General features: G+C 39.8%; 1 protein-coding gene across 1 annotated transcript; it reads left to right on the forward strand.

Moving 5' to 3' along the window:
* The first annotated feature begins 13,412 nt into the window (after positions 1–13,412).
* On the forward strand, positions 13,413–20,688 carry LOC108701973. The gene is made up of 4 exons (XM_018236985.2): positions 13,413–13,855; positions 15,053–15,179; positions 15,752–15,825; positions 19,325–20,688. The coding sequence occupies exons 1-4, from the start codon at positions 13,540–13,542 to the stop codon at positions 19,621–19,623; spliced, it is 816 nt and encodes a 271-aa protein (XP_018092474.1). The 5' UTR covers positions 13,413–13,539; the 3' UTR covers positions 19,624–20,688.
* The last annotated feature ends 28 nt before the right edge of the window (positions 20,689–20,716 follow it).

Raw genomic sequence — 20,716 nt, forward strand, 5'->3', positions numbered from 1 at the left:
CTGGTTAGAGAACTGGCTAAAAGATAGACTACAAAGAGTGGTGGTAAATGGAACATTTTCTAATTGGACCAGTGTTGTTAGTGGAGTACCACAGGGCTCTGTACTAGGTCCCTTGCTTTTCAACTTGTTTATTAATGACCTGGAGGTGGGCATTGAAAGTACTGTTTCTATTTTTGCAGATGATACTAAATTGTGCAGAACTATAGGTTCCATGCAGGATGCTGCTACTTTGCAAAGTGATCTGTCTAAACTGGAAAACTGGGCAGCAAACTGGAAAATGAGGTTCAATGTTGATAAATGCAGGTTATGCACTTTGGCAAAAATAATATAAATGCAAGTTATACACTAAATGGCAGTGTGTTGGGAGTTTCCTTAAATGAGAAGGATCTAGGGGTCTTTGTAGATAACAAGTTGTCTAATTCTGGGCAGTGTCATTCTGTGGCTACTAAAGCAAATAAAGTTCTGTCTTGTATAAAAAAGGGCATTAACTCAAGGGATGAAAACATAATTATGCCTCTTTATAGGTCCCTGGTGAGGCCTCATCTGGAGTATGGGGGCAGTTTTGGACTCCTGTCCTTAAGAGGGATATAAATGAGCTGGAGAGAGTGCAGAGACTAAGTGCAACTAAACTGGTTAGAGGGACGGAAGAGTTAAATTATGAGGGTAGACTGTCAAGGTTGGGGTTGTTTTCTCTGGAAAAAAGGCGCTTGTGAGGGGACATGATTACACTTTACAAGTACATTAGAGGACATTATAGACAAATGGCAGGGGACCTTTTTACCCATAAAGTGGATCACCGTACCAGAGGCCTCCCCTTCAGACTAGAAGAAAAGAACTTTCATTTGAAGCAACGTAGGGGGATCTTCACAGTCAGGACAGTGAGGTTGTGGAATGCACTGCCGGGTGATGTTGTGATGCTGATTCAGTTAATGACTATAAGAATGGCTTGGATGATTTCTTGGACAGACATAATCAAAGGCTACTGTAACTATGTAATTCTAAAACAACTGGACTTGCTGAGTAATCAATGAAGACGTTTCACTACTCATCCGAGCAGCTTCTTCAGTTCAACTGACTGGTGTGGGAAGCTCTCGGCATATAAACTCTTTCAATAATCCAATCACAATGGTACATTCTAACTAGTGGTGGGCGAATTTATTCGCCAGGCACGAATTTGCGTGATTTGCCGCCGGCTATGAAAATTAGCTGGCGAGAATTTGCCGGCGTCAAAAAAAAATGGACGCCGGCATCCGTTTTTTGGATGCCGGCGCAGTTTCACAAATTTTTCGCCGTTTTGCTAATTTCGCAAATTTTTCAGCGAAGCGAAACAGCGCAAATTCGCCCATCACTAATTCTAACTCTTTAGAGGGGTGACGTAAATATGCATGTTTCTCTGCATGTTTCTCTGCTCTGTAAGTATAGGTTGTTTTAATTTTCAAGCTTTTTTATAGAAAAAAAACATTAAAGGGTGATATTTGAGAATATGTCTTTAAGGGAATCCCTTTAAGATACTGCTTGGAAGTGGGGATATCTATAAAGTTGTGAATTTTAAATATTGTATTATTCTCTGAGGAAGAGCCAGGAAATGGGGCACAAAATATTTCAGAAGATGTTCATTGCAATGTGCCAATGGTGACAGCTTTTATCATACCTCATACCATCATACCATCATACCATACCGATATGTAAGTGTTAATAAAATGTTTTGGTGTTTAGAGGGGGCACGCTAAGCAGTTTAATGCTGTATCACATTCTTTTGGGAAACAGAAAATAGTTTACACATAGTTACATAGTTAAGTTGGGTTGAAAAGACCAAAGTCCATCAAGTTCAACCCCTCGTAATGAAATCCAGTGCACATATATACACATACCTGACCTATACCTATACTAATTAACTTTAGATCTTGAGATCCCAGTAGCCTTGGATATAAGAAATCATCCAAGCCCCTCTTAAAAGAACAGTTCAGTATAAAAATAAAAACTGGGTAAATAGACAGGCTGTGCAAAATAAAAAATGTATCTAATATAGTTAGTTAGCCAAAAATGTAATGTATAAAGACTGGAGTGACTGGATGTCTAACATAAAAGCCAGAACACTACTTCCTGCTTTTCAGCTCTCTAACTCTGAGTTAGTCAGTGACTATAAGGGGGGCCACATGGGACATAACTGTTCAGTGAGTTTGTAATTGATCCTCAGCATTCAGCTCAGATTCAAAAGCAACAGTTATGACCCATGTGCCCCCCCCCCCTCAAGTTTACTGCCTAATAAAACAAGCATGTGGGCAAGATCACAAACTAATATCAATGATCCAGCAAAGGGAGACAGAAGGGAACTTGTATATATAGGACAATAATTACCAAATTGTAGACATCTGGCCTTAATGAGCATGAGGGAGGAGACTGAGGAAACAGAGAGAGCAATGATCTATATGGATAGCCTCGAAGGGTGAACTCTGAATGCCTCCAGTGGCTCAGCAGGAGAGTGCACTGTCCGATTATCACACAGACCAGGGATTGAATCTTGAGTCTTGACACGTTGACAACCAATCCCCAAAGTGAACAGTGATTAAACAAATTGCCTACCCTTAAAATATGAATGTTTTTAATGCATGCTCAAACTTTTCCAGTTTTAAGAAACATTTTCATAAATCGTACTAAAGTGCTGAATAGAAACTTCAGCTCTGTAGACAGTCTGTCATGACCTATATATGAAATAAAAGTATTTAGACAATGAAGAGGAAACCAAACAAATCTATAGTCATTTATTGAAATCATCAGTGCAATTCTTATATTTTGTTTATACTCATTTATAAAGTGCATCAAAACTCATTCCTGTGAAGTAAACAATGGATACAATTATACTACACAGTGTCTAAGATTAAGACAAATTGAGGATTTAGTTGCCCTAATCATTCCAAAACATTAAATATTTTTCAACTCATTTTTCAATCATTTAGGTAGTATGAGGCAGCTAATCCATTTATATATATATGTCACATTTACTCTAATGAATGAAGGGTCTGTTGTTCCTTGTTTAGATAAGGAACACTTCTTGCCCCCCTAATTCTTTTAAAGAAGGAGCCTTTTTATCAGGCTATAACGGAAGTCAGAAAACATAAAAAAAGATATGTTTTCAGTATACGCGGCTCGATGATACCATCCATTAGAAGATCACTGTCTGTCCTAGAAATGTTAGGCTGTTCTATCGCCATCCCCTAATGCCTGTGTTTAGGGGGCTGGACGATGAGGTTTTAGGAGCAATTTTGTGTCTAGGTGATCTACCATGTGAGGCATACAGTATGTGAGGATTATTCTGTCAACATAAATGATTAAAGTCAGTGGAGTGTCATTATACAAAAAAGGGGGAACTGAAGTAGAGAATAAGGCCACTTGGTTTGAAGGCAACATGTTTGGGAAAACCATAGTTAAATCCATAGCACAATTCCTGCCAACTGTTTACTTTATACAAAGGAGGAACTCTGTTTATTGTAATGGTTACTGCCATCTGGTCATCATCCATATCCAGCTTATAGCCTACCTTTCATGTGTATACATCAAAAAAAAAAAAAATGGTATCACACAATGGACATATAATTTGTGGTAAATGCCTCCTACTGCTCTTCCACAACTTGTGTGTCATGTGTTAATGTATTTTTTTTTTTCACTTTTGTGTACATGAAAACCTAACGTAACGATTAAATCAAAGCAACTGAGAAAAAAAGTAAAAGTGGAATGTCCAGTGTTTCACATAAGACATGTGGCTAGTGTAAATGATTCAAGAACTAAGAGGGTACAATTATACATCCAAGGCGGAGGCCATGGTTTGCTTTAGATAATTTTGTGCCATGAGGGTGTCCAGAATAACAATCATGTTACAGAGATTATAAAATGTTAGTGTACATTGAGCAATAAAGCTGGTGATACTCCCAGATCAGTGCTTTGTTTCGTTAATTTTACAAAACTTGCATACTCATTTGCTCCAATTTGTGCTTCAACTCTCTCTCATGCAGAAATGTAAGCAGAAATTTCTTGCGCTCAACCCTCTCTTTCCTTGGGTTCCTCCTATAGCCCATTTGAAAGTTGACATCTTCCAGAGCGCTGTAGAGAAAGTGTAAGATCTCCTTGTGGCGCCCTTGTGTTCTGCCATGATCCTCCTTTGTGTAGTTTTCTATCTTAATTATCTTCTCTACTCCCATATGTTCAAACTCTTTTTTAGCTTGTGAGACGTCACCAGAGGTTTTGTGGGTCAGAACCACAATTGGATAAACGCCTGGGAAAAATTGTTGATTATTACATTGTTTCTATAAAAAATAGAAAAGCCTAAATCCTCTGTTTATAGCCAACCAAGCAATGTAAGCAACCAAGCTTCTAATAGTGTTTCATTTTTATACTATGTTAATGTCTTGTGGTTATTTTGTATGAAAAATGAATACATAAAATAGTATAAGACAATTTTAAAAGATGAACTTACAAAACATTACCAAAAAGGTTGGTTTTCTGATGACTCTCTTTTTAATATAGAATATGAAACAATGTGTAGAGTTTGGTGGGAATTCTAGCTTTTGAGCCATTTGGGAAGGAAGGGGGTGCTGATTGGCGCAAAGCAAACTCCAGTGATACATTTGAAAAGAAGTCAAGGGCACACTTTTTTCCGGGCAAATGTTTTAAAATCACCTTGTTTCTGCAAGATGTACCATAGAGTACTGTATTTCAGCTACAAAAGAAAGGCTGTAGAATGTAGAGAATATGATCTATGATCTGACAAAGCCCTTCTGCCCTTGTCCATAACATCTCTAAAGAGGGTTCTGTAAATTGTAACATACTTTCAACTCTTGTACCATAAGTTACTGGGAACAGGCTCGAATTTCTGATTTGGAAGCCCTTAAGCCAGAGTGTCCTGCATGTCTCCTGCAGCTAGGTTGCATGCTACTCCTAAAATCTTGCTGCCCTGGGCACGGCCTTTGTGGCTTTCCCATAAATCCAGGTCTGACTAGGAATATCTAGATTAGAACTATGATTTGCTAATGTGTTTGTGATGGTAACAGTCAATGTTGTAACCAGAGACTTATGGACCCAACTGCAAATTTGGGGTGTTCCCCTTTGTCTGCCTAAATATACCCATGACCAAACACTCCAGTTTCTTAATCAAACTCCCTTGTGCAGTGACCTATTCATACCATATTTTGTAATGAAAGATAATTCCCATTATGCCCACAGTGCCATCTCAGATTCTGGGGCACTAGCATGATTTCAGCCACTGCAGCCCCTGCAGTTACGTTACTGACAACATTATTTCAGAGGCTCCACAAGGAGCTTTTCTTAGAAGAAATAAAATGAATGATATCCCTGTAGAAAACCCACCTGTCATTTTCCGGCAGTTTTCAATGAATTCTTTTGTCTCCTTCTTCTCCCCTTCAGCGAGGCCTTTTTTAACACTGCAAAAACACATACAATAAAAAATGTTAAATTGTTGAGCTGGGGCCTTATTTTTCTTTTCGATAATTTTTTATTGAGCTGTATATAGAATATAGGAGACTTATAGTGTAGCCGATGTGTCAGATAGAATTTAGATACATCAAGTATGATTCATCTATAACTCAAAATGAATCATAGAATAAAGGAGGCAAGGTGTGGGAAGAGGATAATTCTGACATTTTAGGAAGAGATAGGGGCAGGGCCAGTGTCGGACTGGCCCGGCGGGATACCGGGAAAAAACCTGGTGGGCCCCGACCCTCGTGGGCCCCCGCCGGGCCAGAACCCTTCTCTCGATATTTCCAATCGCAAATTTTTTTTTTATTTTCGGTGATGCGCAGCGCCGAGTGGCGTTGTTGCGCCCAAACGCCGCTGTTGCGCATGCACGCCGAACGGCTGGGCCGACGGGTTTTAGTAGGGGGCGGGGGGCCCCTGGACAGCAGTCCCGGTGGGCCCCGGGCCCCCCAGTCCGAGCCTGGGCAGGGCTGGATTTACATAGTGGGCACCCCTAGGCCTACTGACGTTTGTCGCCCCTGTCCCATCCCTTTTATTCACGCAAATTTTGATCATCGGTACCAGAGCAACGGGACATTTAAAAAACGATTTTATCTCCTGCGCTTCCCCAGTATTTCTGAACCTGTAGAGAAAGTAATAGCATATATCTCAGATTTCTAATCAACTCACAAGAGCGCTATGGATTCCACAAGGGATCTGCACCCCAATTATTAGACTGAGATCCCACTAATTAAATACTGCTTCAAAAGTGCAAAAAATGAATTAGTATGTTTTAAGAGCCTTGCATTATTAAAAGAGACATATTATGTAAACAGCAACAATGCACCAGTGCATTAAACTCTTTTAGGTATAAAAATAATGTTCTTGCTACTTTATTGAAAATTTCTGCAAAACCCCTACTAGTCCCACCCATCTGTTCCAGTTCCTGCCTGCTGAATTGTCTGGCTGTGCGGCACTCAGCACTCTGCACTGTATGATCGGAACCAATCAGCAGCTAGGCTGACCTGATAGGGAACTGAAGCCTGTCTTTTCTTGTGTGACTGCAGGGCTGTGATTGGCAGGGACTAGTGGGACACGCCCACCTCTCATTTACAACACAGACGGGGACCAGAGACCATCTATGGGGAGCTCAAATAAATGGGGCATTAGTAATTTGCACCCAAAAGTAAAACCATCACCATATAGTATTCATTATTGCCTACAAAATTATGGGTGTTTAATTTATCCTACATATGTCTCCTTTAAGTGCCTCCAGCAAAGAAGTTTGGATTGAGCTGGCAGTTTAATCCTTGAGGGTGTGTAGGAACCATGTACCAAGATGTCTTTAATAGTGGTATTTAGGGAGCAATAAGATGTAGCATCCCAGCAGGGTTATGCCTGCTTCTTAATTGTTGAGTGAAACACATTTGGCAAAGGAAGGTTATGCTGTTCTCTAATGACATCCCATTCGACGGGACCTTACAGGCCAATGCCATATAGATTATGCATACATCCATATCCCTATTGGAATGTAGGAGGTGACCAGTAAATGCTACCTGCTAATTGGTTGCTTTAGAATTTCTGGGATGATAACCGCATGTGTTTAATAAAGAAAAAAGTCTTCTTGGATGACATTGTGTCTATGGTGTGAATAAACATGCAGAGTTCGTCATCTGTTTTCCTTTGGACCTTTTTTCCTCTACAATATATACTACTACTAAATTAAGGCAGGAAAAAATAGCTGTGGGTGCTCGAAAAACAAACATGGAAAAACTGGAGTTTTTTTTACATCAGTAAATCCAATCTTGACACTTGATTATTAATATCTCAGCCCCGTTGAGTACCCGAGCATTATATAGTGTTTGTTTAGGCTTTGTGCAGCTTATCTCCAGTTTGATTGGTGGGGAATGGCTTTCATTTAAGAGGTCATTGCAACAATGTCAGGCATGCAGGTTGTTATGGGTATTTAATTATCTACATTTTGACATTATAGAAATGATGCATGCACGTTTACTTTTGGAGCTAAAGTACCTTTTGGTGCTTTTGGATGACATTGGAATTCCCAACATTTAGGGGTCCTAATATTATCTCTGGAGTGCTTTTAAACTGTGCCTGACACTTATCAGTAATAAGGCTGTTTTTTTTTCTTTTATTTCCATAAACAGAATAACAAAAAGACTCTGCTGAAACTGGATTTTCTTCTTGGTAGTAGCTACCTTGACCACTGAATGGTGTACTTTGCCCTGTTGCTGGTTCTGGCTGACTGAATTTTCAGGGTTCCCTTGCACATGTGTTTACATAATTCATGAGAGCAGGCTGGCTGACACAAGTTGCAAACAAGCACAAGTACTTATATATATATATAGCATTAATGCCTGCTCCAACAGTGCGGATACATAAAGCACTGGAAGACGAATGTCTAACGTGCAAAATAGGACAACAGTGATAAGTGGACAAGTGTGAGATGTGGAAGAGAATAACCAAGATTCACTTTATTTTACCTGTAAACAAACACTGGAATAGTAAAATCTGTGAAATTAGGATCCATTTCGGAGTCCTCCAGTCTGTTTATCATCGCTGCATAGTCATTTGTCCACTGAACCTTCTGATTTAGAGGAATAAAGTTACCTACACAAACAGAACAATATTATTCATAGACTTGTTGTAGGTTATACATAGGAGACACTAACAACATACCTACTCATGTACATTATGAGAATACCAGAATTCTTTAAATATGTTTCATGACATTGAAGGCCACAAGGCTGCAGGCTGAGTTATACAGGGAACTCTGAGTATCACTCATGTATTATAAGGGATAATGTACCCCCTACTGTAAATGATAAGGATATTAGAAGTCACTGAGGAGTTCTGTGACCATATAAAGGTACAAGGTTGCAGAGTTATACAGGGAACTTCAAGCACAACTCATTTACTGTAAGGGATAATGTACCATGTTATTGTACATTTAAACCATTGTTCTCAGATGTTACAAAGTAATTATGCAATTTAATACAACAATTTTCAATTCTGCCAAGTACGTTTTGATCAAATGCCACTTACCCAGCTGTGCATAAATTTCCCCAGTCTCATACGCGTTGAATGTAGAGCACCCCCTGTTATCCACCATCATAAAGGTGTCAGTGAGTGGGTAGGCTGTTCTGCTGTAAGTGACACTCTTGTTGGAAGCTGATGCTTTTGCATGAATGTGATAGTTTTCATTGTGTAATACATACTTGCAGGAGTTGATGAGGGAGGACTTGCCATGACCCATAAACCCAAACAGCTGTAGGAGAACTCGGTTATAGCCCTGGCTCCCAAAAGCACAGTTATCAAGGCTGAAGTGCTGGATATAGTCCCTCACTTGATCCAGGGGTCTCTCAAATCCAGCCATCTTCATTCATCTGTTTCTGAACAGCAGAGCACAGTTGACAAAAAGAAGTAAAAGTGAAAGCAGTTACCTTTCTATATTTCTTTACTTTTCAAGATGTGTCATATAAAATTCATTTCAAGATGTATCATATTACTGCTGCTAGGGAAACCCAACTTACGCAAAGTTTCATATGTACTGCCTTCATTTTAGGTACTGTCTTTAGTTGCAACTAAATTTGAAATCAATCATTGAGGACTCTTCGATATAATCATGGAAAAATCGTAATGCATATTGAAAAGAAGTGTAGAATTGCTGTATATTTTCTATGTAAAAAACTGTTTTGGGGTAAACAACGATAGAATGATAAAATGATGGAATAATTATTTTGTGAAAAAAGCCTGATCACACATACAACACATTTGTGGATGTATAACACATCTCGAACACAGGCGGTGTCCGAGGACATCAGAAAAAGAGTTGTTGATGTTTATAAAGCTGGAAAAGTTTACATGACATCTCTAAATTGGTTGGAATCCCCCAATCAACAGTCAAACAGATTGTGTACAAATGAAGGAAATTCAAGACTGTTGTTACCCAGAAGTAGTTAGCCAGCAACGATAATGCCTGAGAGGTTACAAGGAACCCAGGGTAAATTCTAAGCAACTGAAGGCCTGTCTCACATTGGCAAATGTCCCCCATCAGGAGAGCACTGAACAGCAATAGTGTGTATAGCAGGGTATCAAGGAGAAAGTCACTACTATCCCTCCAAAAATATACCTGACCATCTACAATATGGTAATGATCAAGTGGACAAACCAGAAGGATACTGGAAGAATGTTTTGTGGTGGATGCAGCCAACATAGAACCTTGCTTAAATAAGGAGCGCTGCGTTACATTTTGAAAAAGAAAAACATTGCATTTCAGCATAAGAACCTTATTCCACCTGTGAAAGATGGTGGTAGTATGGGCCTCTATCGCTGCATATGAGCAAGAAGGGAACAATAGATTCTGAACTATACCTGAGAATTCTACATCTGTCTGTGAACTGTCAAGAGACTGTGGTTCATGCAGCAAGACAACGATCCTAAACATACAAGTTGTGCGAGAAATTAGGATCATGTGATCCACCAGTGGGGCAACACTTCTGCAGTCAAAATCACAGTCTTCAGGACAGGAGGGTCTTAATTCTAAAAGGGAACTTTAAAACTGAACGGTGAAAGGAAGATTTATGAATTCAAATGTATGGAGTTATTTAACACATTAGGTCAGGGCCTTAATTTAGGGTCAGGTTTCATGTCTCACTATGTGACCTGTCTGAATCCAGACTCCTGGACTATTTACAACCCACCCTAATTCATTGTATTATCTCTACAATTGATCTCTATCTATCTGTAACTTCCTAATGTATTGCCCATGAATCCCTTACACTGATCTAACAGAATATATGCTGTGCCTTTCTAGCTCTCATTTGTATTTTGCCTGACAAAGGGGCCTTGGTGCTCCGAAAGCTTGCAATCTATTTTTATTGTTAGCCAATATAGGTATCACTTCTGCAATACTTTTTGTATTTGTTTTTTTTTTTTTTATTTGTTATTTTTGCTACTGGCCAACACAATACCACAGTTTTTGTTTTGTTCTTTACCTCCAATGCCTTGAGAGTAGTTGTCTAATACTATGAAATGGTACCCTCTGTTCAGATGGGAGGCATGAGATTTGGCGGTAAACCAATGACATATTGAAGCTCAGAACTGATAAAAAATACATGTTTTGTAGCATTTGTTCATCCCCTGTGGAATGCTGATATGTGACTAGTCAAAACAATTGATGCAACATTGTTGGCAAAGAGAGTAGACAGTGATCATTTCCCACATGAGAGAACAGTACAAGAAATTATTTGTTATGTCATGTGTCCCAAGGAATGATTTGTGGAGTGTAAAATAGCACATGGAATAATGCTTCAAAATAGGCAGGGCTATTTCTTTGGGTGGCAGGTTTTATTAAACTATTTTATTAAACTATGCTATTGAATTGTTCAATAAAAAAAAATATATACAAAAGGAGTACAAGCAAAGCTTTAAACATATCCAGAAATGGGGAAAAAGAAAGTACATAATCTTTCTTTCTTTAGATTACACATGGAAGCACCCATAGGTTTTCTGTGTTCCTATGGCTTTAAGTCCTACCCTTTTTCCTTTTCCTTAATTACTAGTTAAAAGCCTATGTATCCAGGCCTGGATTTGTGGTGAGGCCACAAAGGCCAGGGCCTAGGGCAGCAGGAATTTAGGGGGTGGCATGCTGCCCAACCACACCCACATTGATTAAGAAATGTTGGGGATGTGCAGGAGATACAATAGTTTTTTTTTAAATTTCCCATGCGCCAATACCCATTGCTTCTGTTCCAATTATGAAAATTTGAGTGAATAAAAGGGAGGGGATGATGCAATGAATGACAACCACTCTGTAAATCCGGCCCTGTATGTATTCATTTATGTATTTACATCAGTGTTATTGGCCAAGATGTGTAATGACCACTTCCTACCACACTTAGTGTGTGGAAAAGGGTGGATCTTCCTCTTTGGCTCCTGGTGTCCTAACCTACTGGGGTACACCACAGCCCAGTAAAGCCACCACCCTAAAGGGACAGCACCTTTAGTGTATAAGTCGGGGACCAGGGAACCCCGTGAATAAGGTTTAGCAGGATAGAGCTATAATCGACACTCTAACGAGTAAGGCAGAGAGTGTATATAGAAAGAGCAGCTGAAGCTCCAACGAGGATCTGTAGCAGGGAGTAGCTTCCCAAAGGCTTCTTGATTGCCTTTAGTGAAGGGACCACACTGGATAGGGTATCATGCTAGACTCCTTCTCCCTGACCATTCCGCTGGGTGAGATCCGGACCACTGCAAGGTATATCTGCTGGCGATTGTCATACTGCTTGACTACAATGCCCCATGGGAGTCACATTCCTCAGCTGTGTCATCTTTTACCTGTTTGATTGATATTTCATCTGCTAAAACCTCCTCCCATTTGAGTAAACCTGAGGACATCGTTGGGTACATCTGTCCTACCTTATGTTCCTAAATTGTGCGTAAGGGCCTCTATTGATGCTACTGCAGCTTGTGGTAAATCCAGGGATTCCACTATGGACTGTGTACATATAAACAGCAAACTTGCACCCAAACAATTATGCACAGACATCATCATTGAAAATAATGCAATCCTATTTCTAAAACATTTTGTAATGAAATCTCATCCTGGTAGTCTAGTGGGGGGACTGCAGGGACGCCTGCCGCCCCCTCGGTGGGGACGGCCACCGCGCCGAGCTGCTGCTCCTTTGCAGGCGCCATTAGGTTCCATTAGGGGAGCGAGCGCACCGCATCCTGATTTGATGTCGTTAGCGTGCAGTGGCACGAAATTCAAAGTGTATTTAAAGGGACTTCAGTGTATATTCAGTGCCCGTGATAGGATTTATTCCTGGTGCTTCTGAGCTTTAAGCTAATCTGTCTGAACCTGTTTTTTGATTCCAGTTGTGACCCCTGCCTGGCTTTTGACTATTCTGACCTCTGGATCCTGACCCTTGCATGATTACCGACCACCTCTTCTGATTAACCCTCTGATTGACTTCCTGGTTTGACCCTTGCCTGCCTGTCTACTTTTATTCTCTGCCTGCCCCGACCCGGCCTGATCTGACTACTCCTTTGCCTTAACACATTGTACTATGACCTTCTGCCCTAAGACTTTGCTTTACAGTCGTGCCCCTCTGCCTATCCAGAACCTCTAGCCTTGCACCTCTCGTTTAAGACCAAAGGAGGTCACACTACAGGCGAAGCACGAGCCGAGACAAGGGTGCTTGGCATTTGTTCTGGTTTTGGGTGCCGACCGTTACACATTTTATACCATGGAAGAACAGCAGGCACATGCAAAAGACATATTAGTCTAGGCTATAACATGACTTATATTTGCTTAAAATAAAGTCTATAGTAGAGTGCCTGCCATTCTTCCATGGTATGACCCTTTCTTCTTGTGCTTTATGTCTGGGGCATGTGCACCCAGACCCCATGTGGTTACTGGTGAGTTATTTCAACCCTTTGGTGGTTACACACTAAATAATATTGTATTTTTTTTCATTGTGATTTAAAACATCTGAAAATGTTTAGCTCCATTGTATCTGATTCAGGCACAAATGAATCATATACTACTCCTACTTGCACAATCACACTGTGAGAATAAAATACTGCCATCTGGATTGAAAAATATAATGAATTGCGCTCAAAATTGCACTTTGCCCACTTCACTTGAGGTCAGAATTGGCCCTTTAGGAATCATAAATTCTCTGCTGCTTTGTGACCATATGCAAATCTGCAAACTATTACTGTATGTTATCTCTTTGTACATACTGTACCTTTAGCAAATATTCAATCGGCTTGAAGTGAAACTCAGATATTTTTATATTAAGAAACACATCCGTTGGTGGCAGTGCTATTTTTTTTTCTTAGTTTTAAAGGACCTGGACATTATCCATATTTGCACCTGTGAAAAAAAGATTCCCTCCTCCCTTCCTGAATTAGTTTTCTCTAAAGCTGTTTGTTTTCAGCAATCAGGGCTGAGTCTGGTCAAACGAGTATTTCAAACAAGGAAATAGATGAAGTATTAAAAGTGAAAGTGAACACAACACAGAAGAACCATCAGAACGTAGATTGGAAATGGATGAAAAACAGCTCAGAGAATGTGTTAAGAAATTCAGGCTAAAAGACTGTAAGCAGGGGGACCAGGGCTACAAGAGGGTTCTCCTACAGCTCTTTGGATACACAGGACATGGCAAGTCTGCCTTTATCAACTCCTGTATGTTTGCTATTAATGGAGGAAAGTATGAGATACATGCTAAGGCAGAAGCAAACGATGGCTGTGTCACAATGGAGAGGACAGCGTATCAGCTGACCCCCACACTCACCATTGTGGACAACAAAGGCTGTACAAAACTGGACCACATGGAGATGCTGGAGATCTTTGCTCAGCTGGGTAAGTGAGGTGCTGCAAATATTATTTACCAATATGTGTAATTTTATATGTATGTATACCTTTATTTATAAAGCGCCTAAAAGAAGTTCAGCTCTGTCTTACAATATATATAAGAACACACAGGGAGGAAACTTATATATATATATATAAAATCATTGCACCCCCGCCTAATGGTTTTAAAAATTAGTGGTGAGCACAACTTTCCCTTGTTTGTTATAGTTTATACAGGAGCAGTGACCAGCTCCATGTTGTAGCTCCACCCTTCCCAACTATAGTCAGGTGATCCCACTGGTGTCTTATAAAAGGGCAGCCAAGTTTGGGAGTTTTACTTTGAAAGCAGCAAGTAAGTTGCAGGTAAAACTCAGTCCCTTTGTAAAATGTATAATGAAGCAATAGAATTCTTAATGAATCAGATGAAATTGAGCGTAGGACTGGCCAGATATGGGATGACTTTGACGTAGTTGTTCAGCTTAAATATATTGCAATATATGGACAAACTATCCTTGTGTTGTTTAAAGGGTAAGGCATTTTTCAGTAGCAGTATGTACAAAATGTCTCTGTCTTATATATATTGATAATGGGTTGAGTGCAGAGTACTCGTGTGTCTGTCTGTGTGTGTATATGGATAGGGTATCATGCTACACCGAATCGGTGTGCGTGCTACTCTCTGTTCCTGCGCATTGTTCAACTACAGCACAGCACCCGATACTAATCAATTACCAGACAGTGTGTGCGGTCATCCCTAGAACTGTCTTCACTAGTACTGGTATAGGATCCGTTATCCAGAAACCCACTATCCAGAAAGCTCCAAATTACCAGAAGGCAGCCTCCCATCGACTCCATTATAATCAAATAACTCAAATTCTTTAAAATGATTTTCTTTTTCCCTGTAATAAAATAGTAGCTTGTACTTTATCCCAAATAAGATAGAATTAATCCTTATTGGAAGCAAAACCAGCCTATTGGCTTTATTTAATGTTTATATGATTTTCTAGTAAACAAGGTATGGAGATACAAATTATGGAAAGATCCTTTATCCGGAAAACCCCAAGTCCCGAGGATTCTGGATAACCGGTCCCATACTTGTACCCAGTATCAGTTTTCAAAAGATTTTGTGCTGTAACCATTATACATCACATTTCTGTTTTATGGCTGTGATATCTTTACAGCAATATATTTATAATAATTCCACCACAGGTAATTTCTTTCCAATCAATGAGAAGGTTGAAAGGAAAGAGAACTTCAGTGATTACCTTTCCAGACTGGAGGAAGCTGAACTGCATCCAAATGACACAGATATTGTAGTTCCAATATTTGTTTACAGGTAAATGGTTCTTTTTATGATATTTCGAAATATATAGGATGATGACCAAAGGATTATAAATAATTACTGTTATTAAACCTGGGCCCCAAACTCTTCCATCAAAAGCATTTGGACCTACAAGAGGGTCTAGCCTTTGCCTGCAAATTGTTCAGATCTCCAACAATATTCATTTTTGCCGTAAGGAGTCCATGAATGTAGCTGCATGATATTTTGCAATAATATTAATGGTAAGTACCCCAACCCAGGTCTTGCATGTAACTTTTATATTTTGTCTAAAGACCTCAGATGGGCCCATAGGTAAAAGTATTTATTCTTACTATTACAACATGGCCAAGCCACAATTATGCCACAATTATACACAAATGGGATAAGGGAAATATAACAGGAGTGAAGGGCTTTCCATAATTTAAATGGGGCCCCTGAGCTACCAGTTAGACAACTGCCTTTAATAGTCAAACATTGTAGGAAGCATAAATGGCTTAGAAGAGCCATAACACCGACCCCACAAGAATCTCAAACATTTCAAGCACTGGATACTTAAATGTTTTCATAAAATGTTAATTTTGTTTCAGTGCACAGAAGGGATTATTGGACCAAGAGAAACTCTCCTTAAAATCGTTCCTTCAAACCTGCAAAGACATAACAGGTACATAGTTACATATTTAAATAGTTACATAGTTATATGTTACATAGTTAAATCGGGTTGAAAAAAGACAAAGTCCATCAAGTTCAACCCCTCCAAATGAAAACCCAGCCCCATACACACACCCCTCCCTACTTTTAATTAAATTCTATATACCCATACCTATACTAACTATAGAGTTTAGTATCACAATAGCCTTTGATATTATGTCTGTCCAAGAAATAGGGATGCACTGAATCCAGGATTCGGTTCGGGATTCGGCCAGGATTCGGCCTTTTTCAGCAAGATTCGGATTCGGCCGAATCCTTCTGCCCAGCCGAACCGAATCCTAATTTGCATATGCAAATTAGGGGCGGGGAGGGAAATTGCGTGACTTTTTGTCAGAAAACAAGGAAGTAAAAATGTTTTCCCCTTCCCACCCCTAATTTGCATATGCAAATTAGGGTTCGGATTCGGTTCGGTATTCGGCCGAATACTTCCTGAAGGATTCGGGGGTTCGGCCGAATCCAAAAAAGTGGATTCGGTGCATCCCTACCAAGAAATCATCCAAGTCCCTCTTATAGTCATTAACTGAATCAGCATCACAACATCACCCGGCAGTGCATTCCACAACCTCACTGTCCTGACTGTGAAGAACCCCCTACGTTGCTTCAAATGAAAGTTCTTTTCTTCTAGTCTGAAGGGGAGGCCTCTGGTACGTGATCCACTTTATGGGTAAAAAGGTCCCCTGATATTTGTCTATAATGTCCTCTAATGTACTTGTAAAGTCTAATCATGTCCCCTCACAAGCTCCTTTTTTCCAGAGAAAACAACCCCAACCTTGACAGTCTCCCCTCATAATTTAACTCCTCCCTCCCTCTAACCAATTTAGTTGCACTTAGTCTCTGCACTCTCTCCAGCTCATTTATATCCCTCTTAAGGACTGGAGTCCAAAACTGCCCCCATACTCCAGATGAGGCCTCACCAGGGACCTATAAAGAGGCAGAATTATGTTTTCATCCCTTGAGTTAATGCCCTTTTTTATACAAGACAGAACTTTATTTGCTTTAGTAGCCACAGAATGACACTGCCCAGAATGTGACAATTTGTTATCTACAAAAAGCCCCAGATCCTTCTCAATTAAAGAAACTCCCAACATTTATACTATTTTTGCCAAAGTGCATAACCTGCATTTATCAACATTGAACCTCATTTTCCAGTTTGCTGCCCAGTTTCCCAACTTAGACAAATCACTCTGCAAAGTGGCAGCATCCTGCATGGAACCTATAGTTCTGCACAATTTAGTATCATCTGCAAAAATAGAAACAGTACTTTCAATGCCCACCTCCAGGTCATTAATAAACAAGTTGAAAAGCAAGGGACCTAGTACAGAGCCCTGCAGTACTCCACTAACAGTGAACACTGATCATCATTCATTCAATTTCAGGGAGTGTCCAATGATCCAGTTTGCAAAACGTAAATAAAAAGAAAGAGCATACCTACTCCTTTTGTAATATATACATTTGTATGGCCATAGTAAAATAAAAACGGCACCTTTTCTCCTGAGCTTTACCATAAATCTGCTCCGAATGAGATTCTGGTGTGGAGGCAGGGTGTAGTGCAACTGCAACTTTAGATTTCAACACAAAACAGGAACATTCCTGGATACACTCCCAAGCACTAATGGTCAGTATAAATCCCAGCAGAGTACGAGTTTGAATATTCAGCGTAAACAGAGGCACTCTCTGGTTTCTGCCATTACCCTAAGTGGAGCTCCTGGGTAACACTCTATAGACCCTAGCTCTGACACTTAGTCCCTACTTCTAGGCTGTTGGTACCTGGGATCCTAATCCCACTCAACACTTCTTGGTGGAGCCTTTGTTGCTCAGATAAATAGCTTTGATTATCCATCACTGCTATAATGATCTATTAAGCCTATGCTTACTAGACCTGACCTGTCTAGGTTTCACTTCACCCTTCCTGTCTGCTCAGGAAAGGGATCTAACAAATGGACACTGAGCACGTGTGATCAGTTTATATATGATCACACAATGCCATCTAGTGGCTAAATTTGGGAAACTAGGGGTCATGCTTTGACTCAGGAAGAGAAGTCTAGCTCCTGTATAATCTAAGGGGCCCTTCAGTGGCCAAACTGTAGGGAAATGCATACTAAATGTGGAAACTAATTGTAAGTACTCTACACATTTATAAATTTATTATTTTCTTACTGTAGTATATGCTCTATTTCCTCACTAATATTTGCATGTAATGCTAGGTGCAAACAATGTAAACTGTGGACATGTTGAATTTGTAATGACTTTGGCATCATGTGGGCATGGCGTGAGCCTACTGGTACATGTATGTAATTTTTTCAGTTATGGTTACACAAATATGTAACTCACAAACACACAATACCATTTGCCCTGTAATAAACATCTGATCAAAAGGGGTCTCCTGCAGCCACATAATTGCCCACTGTGCCTTGTACCAATTAATATTTCTCTCATGTCCATCCTACCACTATTACTGTTAAAAGCTGAAATGAAGTGGCTGCTCTGAACTGTATTTTTGTTAGGGCTATGTCACACACAAGGGGTTATTTATTATTCCCCTGAGCAGAAGTGCAGAAGTACTAAGGGGCACTCTCAATCTCTATTTTTTGTTATTTCTTAAGCTAAACAGGGTAAAGAAGGAAATTAAAGCTAGTTTATGTTTGGTCCTTGCGATGTAGATAATTACTAGCGATGGGCAAATACATTTTGTGAAATTGCAGTGAAAATTTGCCGGCGAAAAATTTGATGCGTCAAAAAAAAATTGGCGCGCGTCAGAATAGTTGCTCACATAAATATTGTTGCGTGTCAAAATTATTCGGACGAACGTCGGCCAAAATAGGCACATGTATAACAATTGTCGCGGGGTGTCTTTATTGATGCGCGTCAAAATAATTTTGATGCCCATTGACTTGAATGTGTTTTGCAAATTTTTCGCCGTTTTGCAAAAAATGTGACGGGACAAATTGCCCATCACTAATAATTACATTCCCATAGCACAATAGACTCCTGCTAACAAAACAGTCACAGCAAAGGGTAAAGATATGGGTTATATACTGGCAATCTAATTATCCACCCTCCAAGGATCAAATATGGTACAAGTTTGGTTTCCCTGTTTAGTTCAAGAAATAACAAAAGCCATAGATTTTTTTTAATAATTAAAAACAAATGAGATATAAAATATAAAAAATGAATATAAAGCTGACTGTGTTGCAGCAGTATATTCACCTGGGAAGGCAGGGGACGGTACATAGGCAGTCTCGCAGCCTTTAATGGTATTGCATTTCTGCCCAAGGGAATAATAAATGATCCTTGAAGTGGGACATTACACAAAGATGAATACAGTTCAGAGCAGGTACTTTATTACATAACTGCTAAAACTATGTTCAGCACTATTCACTGAACTCCTGTTACATAAGGGTTTCTGCCCACTTACATGTATTTAATCTTTGTTTTTTTCTCTTGTTTGTAAGGCTTTGTGCCCACTGTTGTCCTCACCTTCACAAGAGAGTTTGACGTGGAAACAATAACGCGATGGAAACAAACGTTTGAGATTATGGGAGCAGAGTCAGTGATGGAAGTGGAGAACTACACTGAAAAGGATCCCATTCAGGAGAGACATTCAAGTTTCTTAAATATTATCAACTATGCTTTGGAAAATGTCAAATTCTGTATGGACAGACCCAAGGAACCAAAGCTGGAACGGATAAAGAACAAGGAGACTCTTCTCAAATTAGCAAAGGCATATTATACAAAATATAGGATAAACTAAGCTACTCGAAAAAAAATATACAGTACTGTGCATGATATGATTATAACATTCTAACAGTAGACTTCTACCCCTGTAAACCCAACTCATTTTCTTTACTAAATCAGCCTTATCTAATTCATGCACTGACGTAAGTTTGTTCTATGGCATAGAGTTTATGGGGAAAAGGCAAATTTGCCAATATAAAACATTTGATTAAATTGATTGGGACACGGCATAAAGAGCAGATCTGAAAGTGCTGAGTTATGGAAATGGAGAAAACAAGTATATTTCATTTACTGCCCGTGCTTTCACATTTATCACTGTCATTCCCGAAAGAGAGAGAAACTATGGGGATTTTGTAGAAACAGAGCAAAGTGCCTACACCTTGTATCCATCAGCAACCAATAAAGATGTTAATGGACTAGTACTATAAAAATAAACAGGAGAAAAACATCTGGTTGACTTCTAGATCTAAATGGCTTCTATAAATCTAATTGACTTCTACAGAACCTGGCCAATGTTAACCCTGTTATTGTAGAGCCCAGCATTACCCAATACAAGCACAGGAAACAGGAAGAGTCAGGGCTAAATATATGAATTAAAAATAGTTATATCTAGCCATGTTCATCCTCAGAATGGAGTGGAACGAGCTGAGTTTACCCCATAAATACAGCAGTGTTGGTATTTGGCATTACTGTATTCATAAGGGGTAGGCAGGTGGCATGTTGGTACCCTTACCCATCCCTTAACTTACACATCATCCAAACACACAAGTTACAGAGAAATAACAGGTGCAGGCCACAAAGGGCTCTGTACTTGCCACTTGCCCTATGGCTGCCTCTCATTGGGGCAAATTGACTAACCTCAGAAAATGCGCCAGCGACGGCTTCGCTCACATCACAACACTTCCCCAGGCGTAGATTCCTCAGGACAACGCTAATTCACTAAAATACAAAGTTGCGACCAGGGCGCTGAAAGCTGGCAAAGTTTACGCTAGCGTTACCGCAGCAAGTTAAGTGAAGTTGCGCTAGCGTTGGCTAATTTGCATACGGCGGGAAATTAAAATACAATGGACGTATATGTTGCAGTAACTACATTACTTTACACAAGTCCA

Source organism: Xenopus laevis, chromosome 9_10L (assembly GCF_017654675.1).
Source record: "Xenopus laevis strain J_2021 chromosome 9_10L, Xenopus_laevis_v10.1, whole genome shotgun sequence".
In the NCBI taxonomy this organism is placed as follows: domain Eukaryota; kingdom Metazoa; phylum Chordata; class Amphibia; order Anura; family Pipidae; genus Xenopus; species Xenopus laevis.

What these genes read in the sequence shown, in the direction of transcription:
- LOC108701973 (XM_018236985.2), top strand. Translation starts at nt 13,540, where the DNA reads ATGGATGAAAAACAGCTCAGAGAATGTGTTAAGAAATTCAGGCTAAAA. An exon ending in GGAGATCTTTGCTCAGCTGG is followed by an intron (nt 13,856 to 15,052) that starts GTAAGTGAGGTG and finishes ATTCCACCACAG; the next exon opens with GTAATTTCTTTCCAATCAAT. An exon ending in GTTCCAATATTTGTTTACAG is followed by an intron (nt 15,180 to 15,751) that starts GTAAATGGTTCT and finishes ATTTTGTTTCAG; the next exon opens with TGCACAGAAGGGATTATTGG.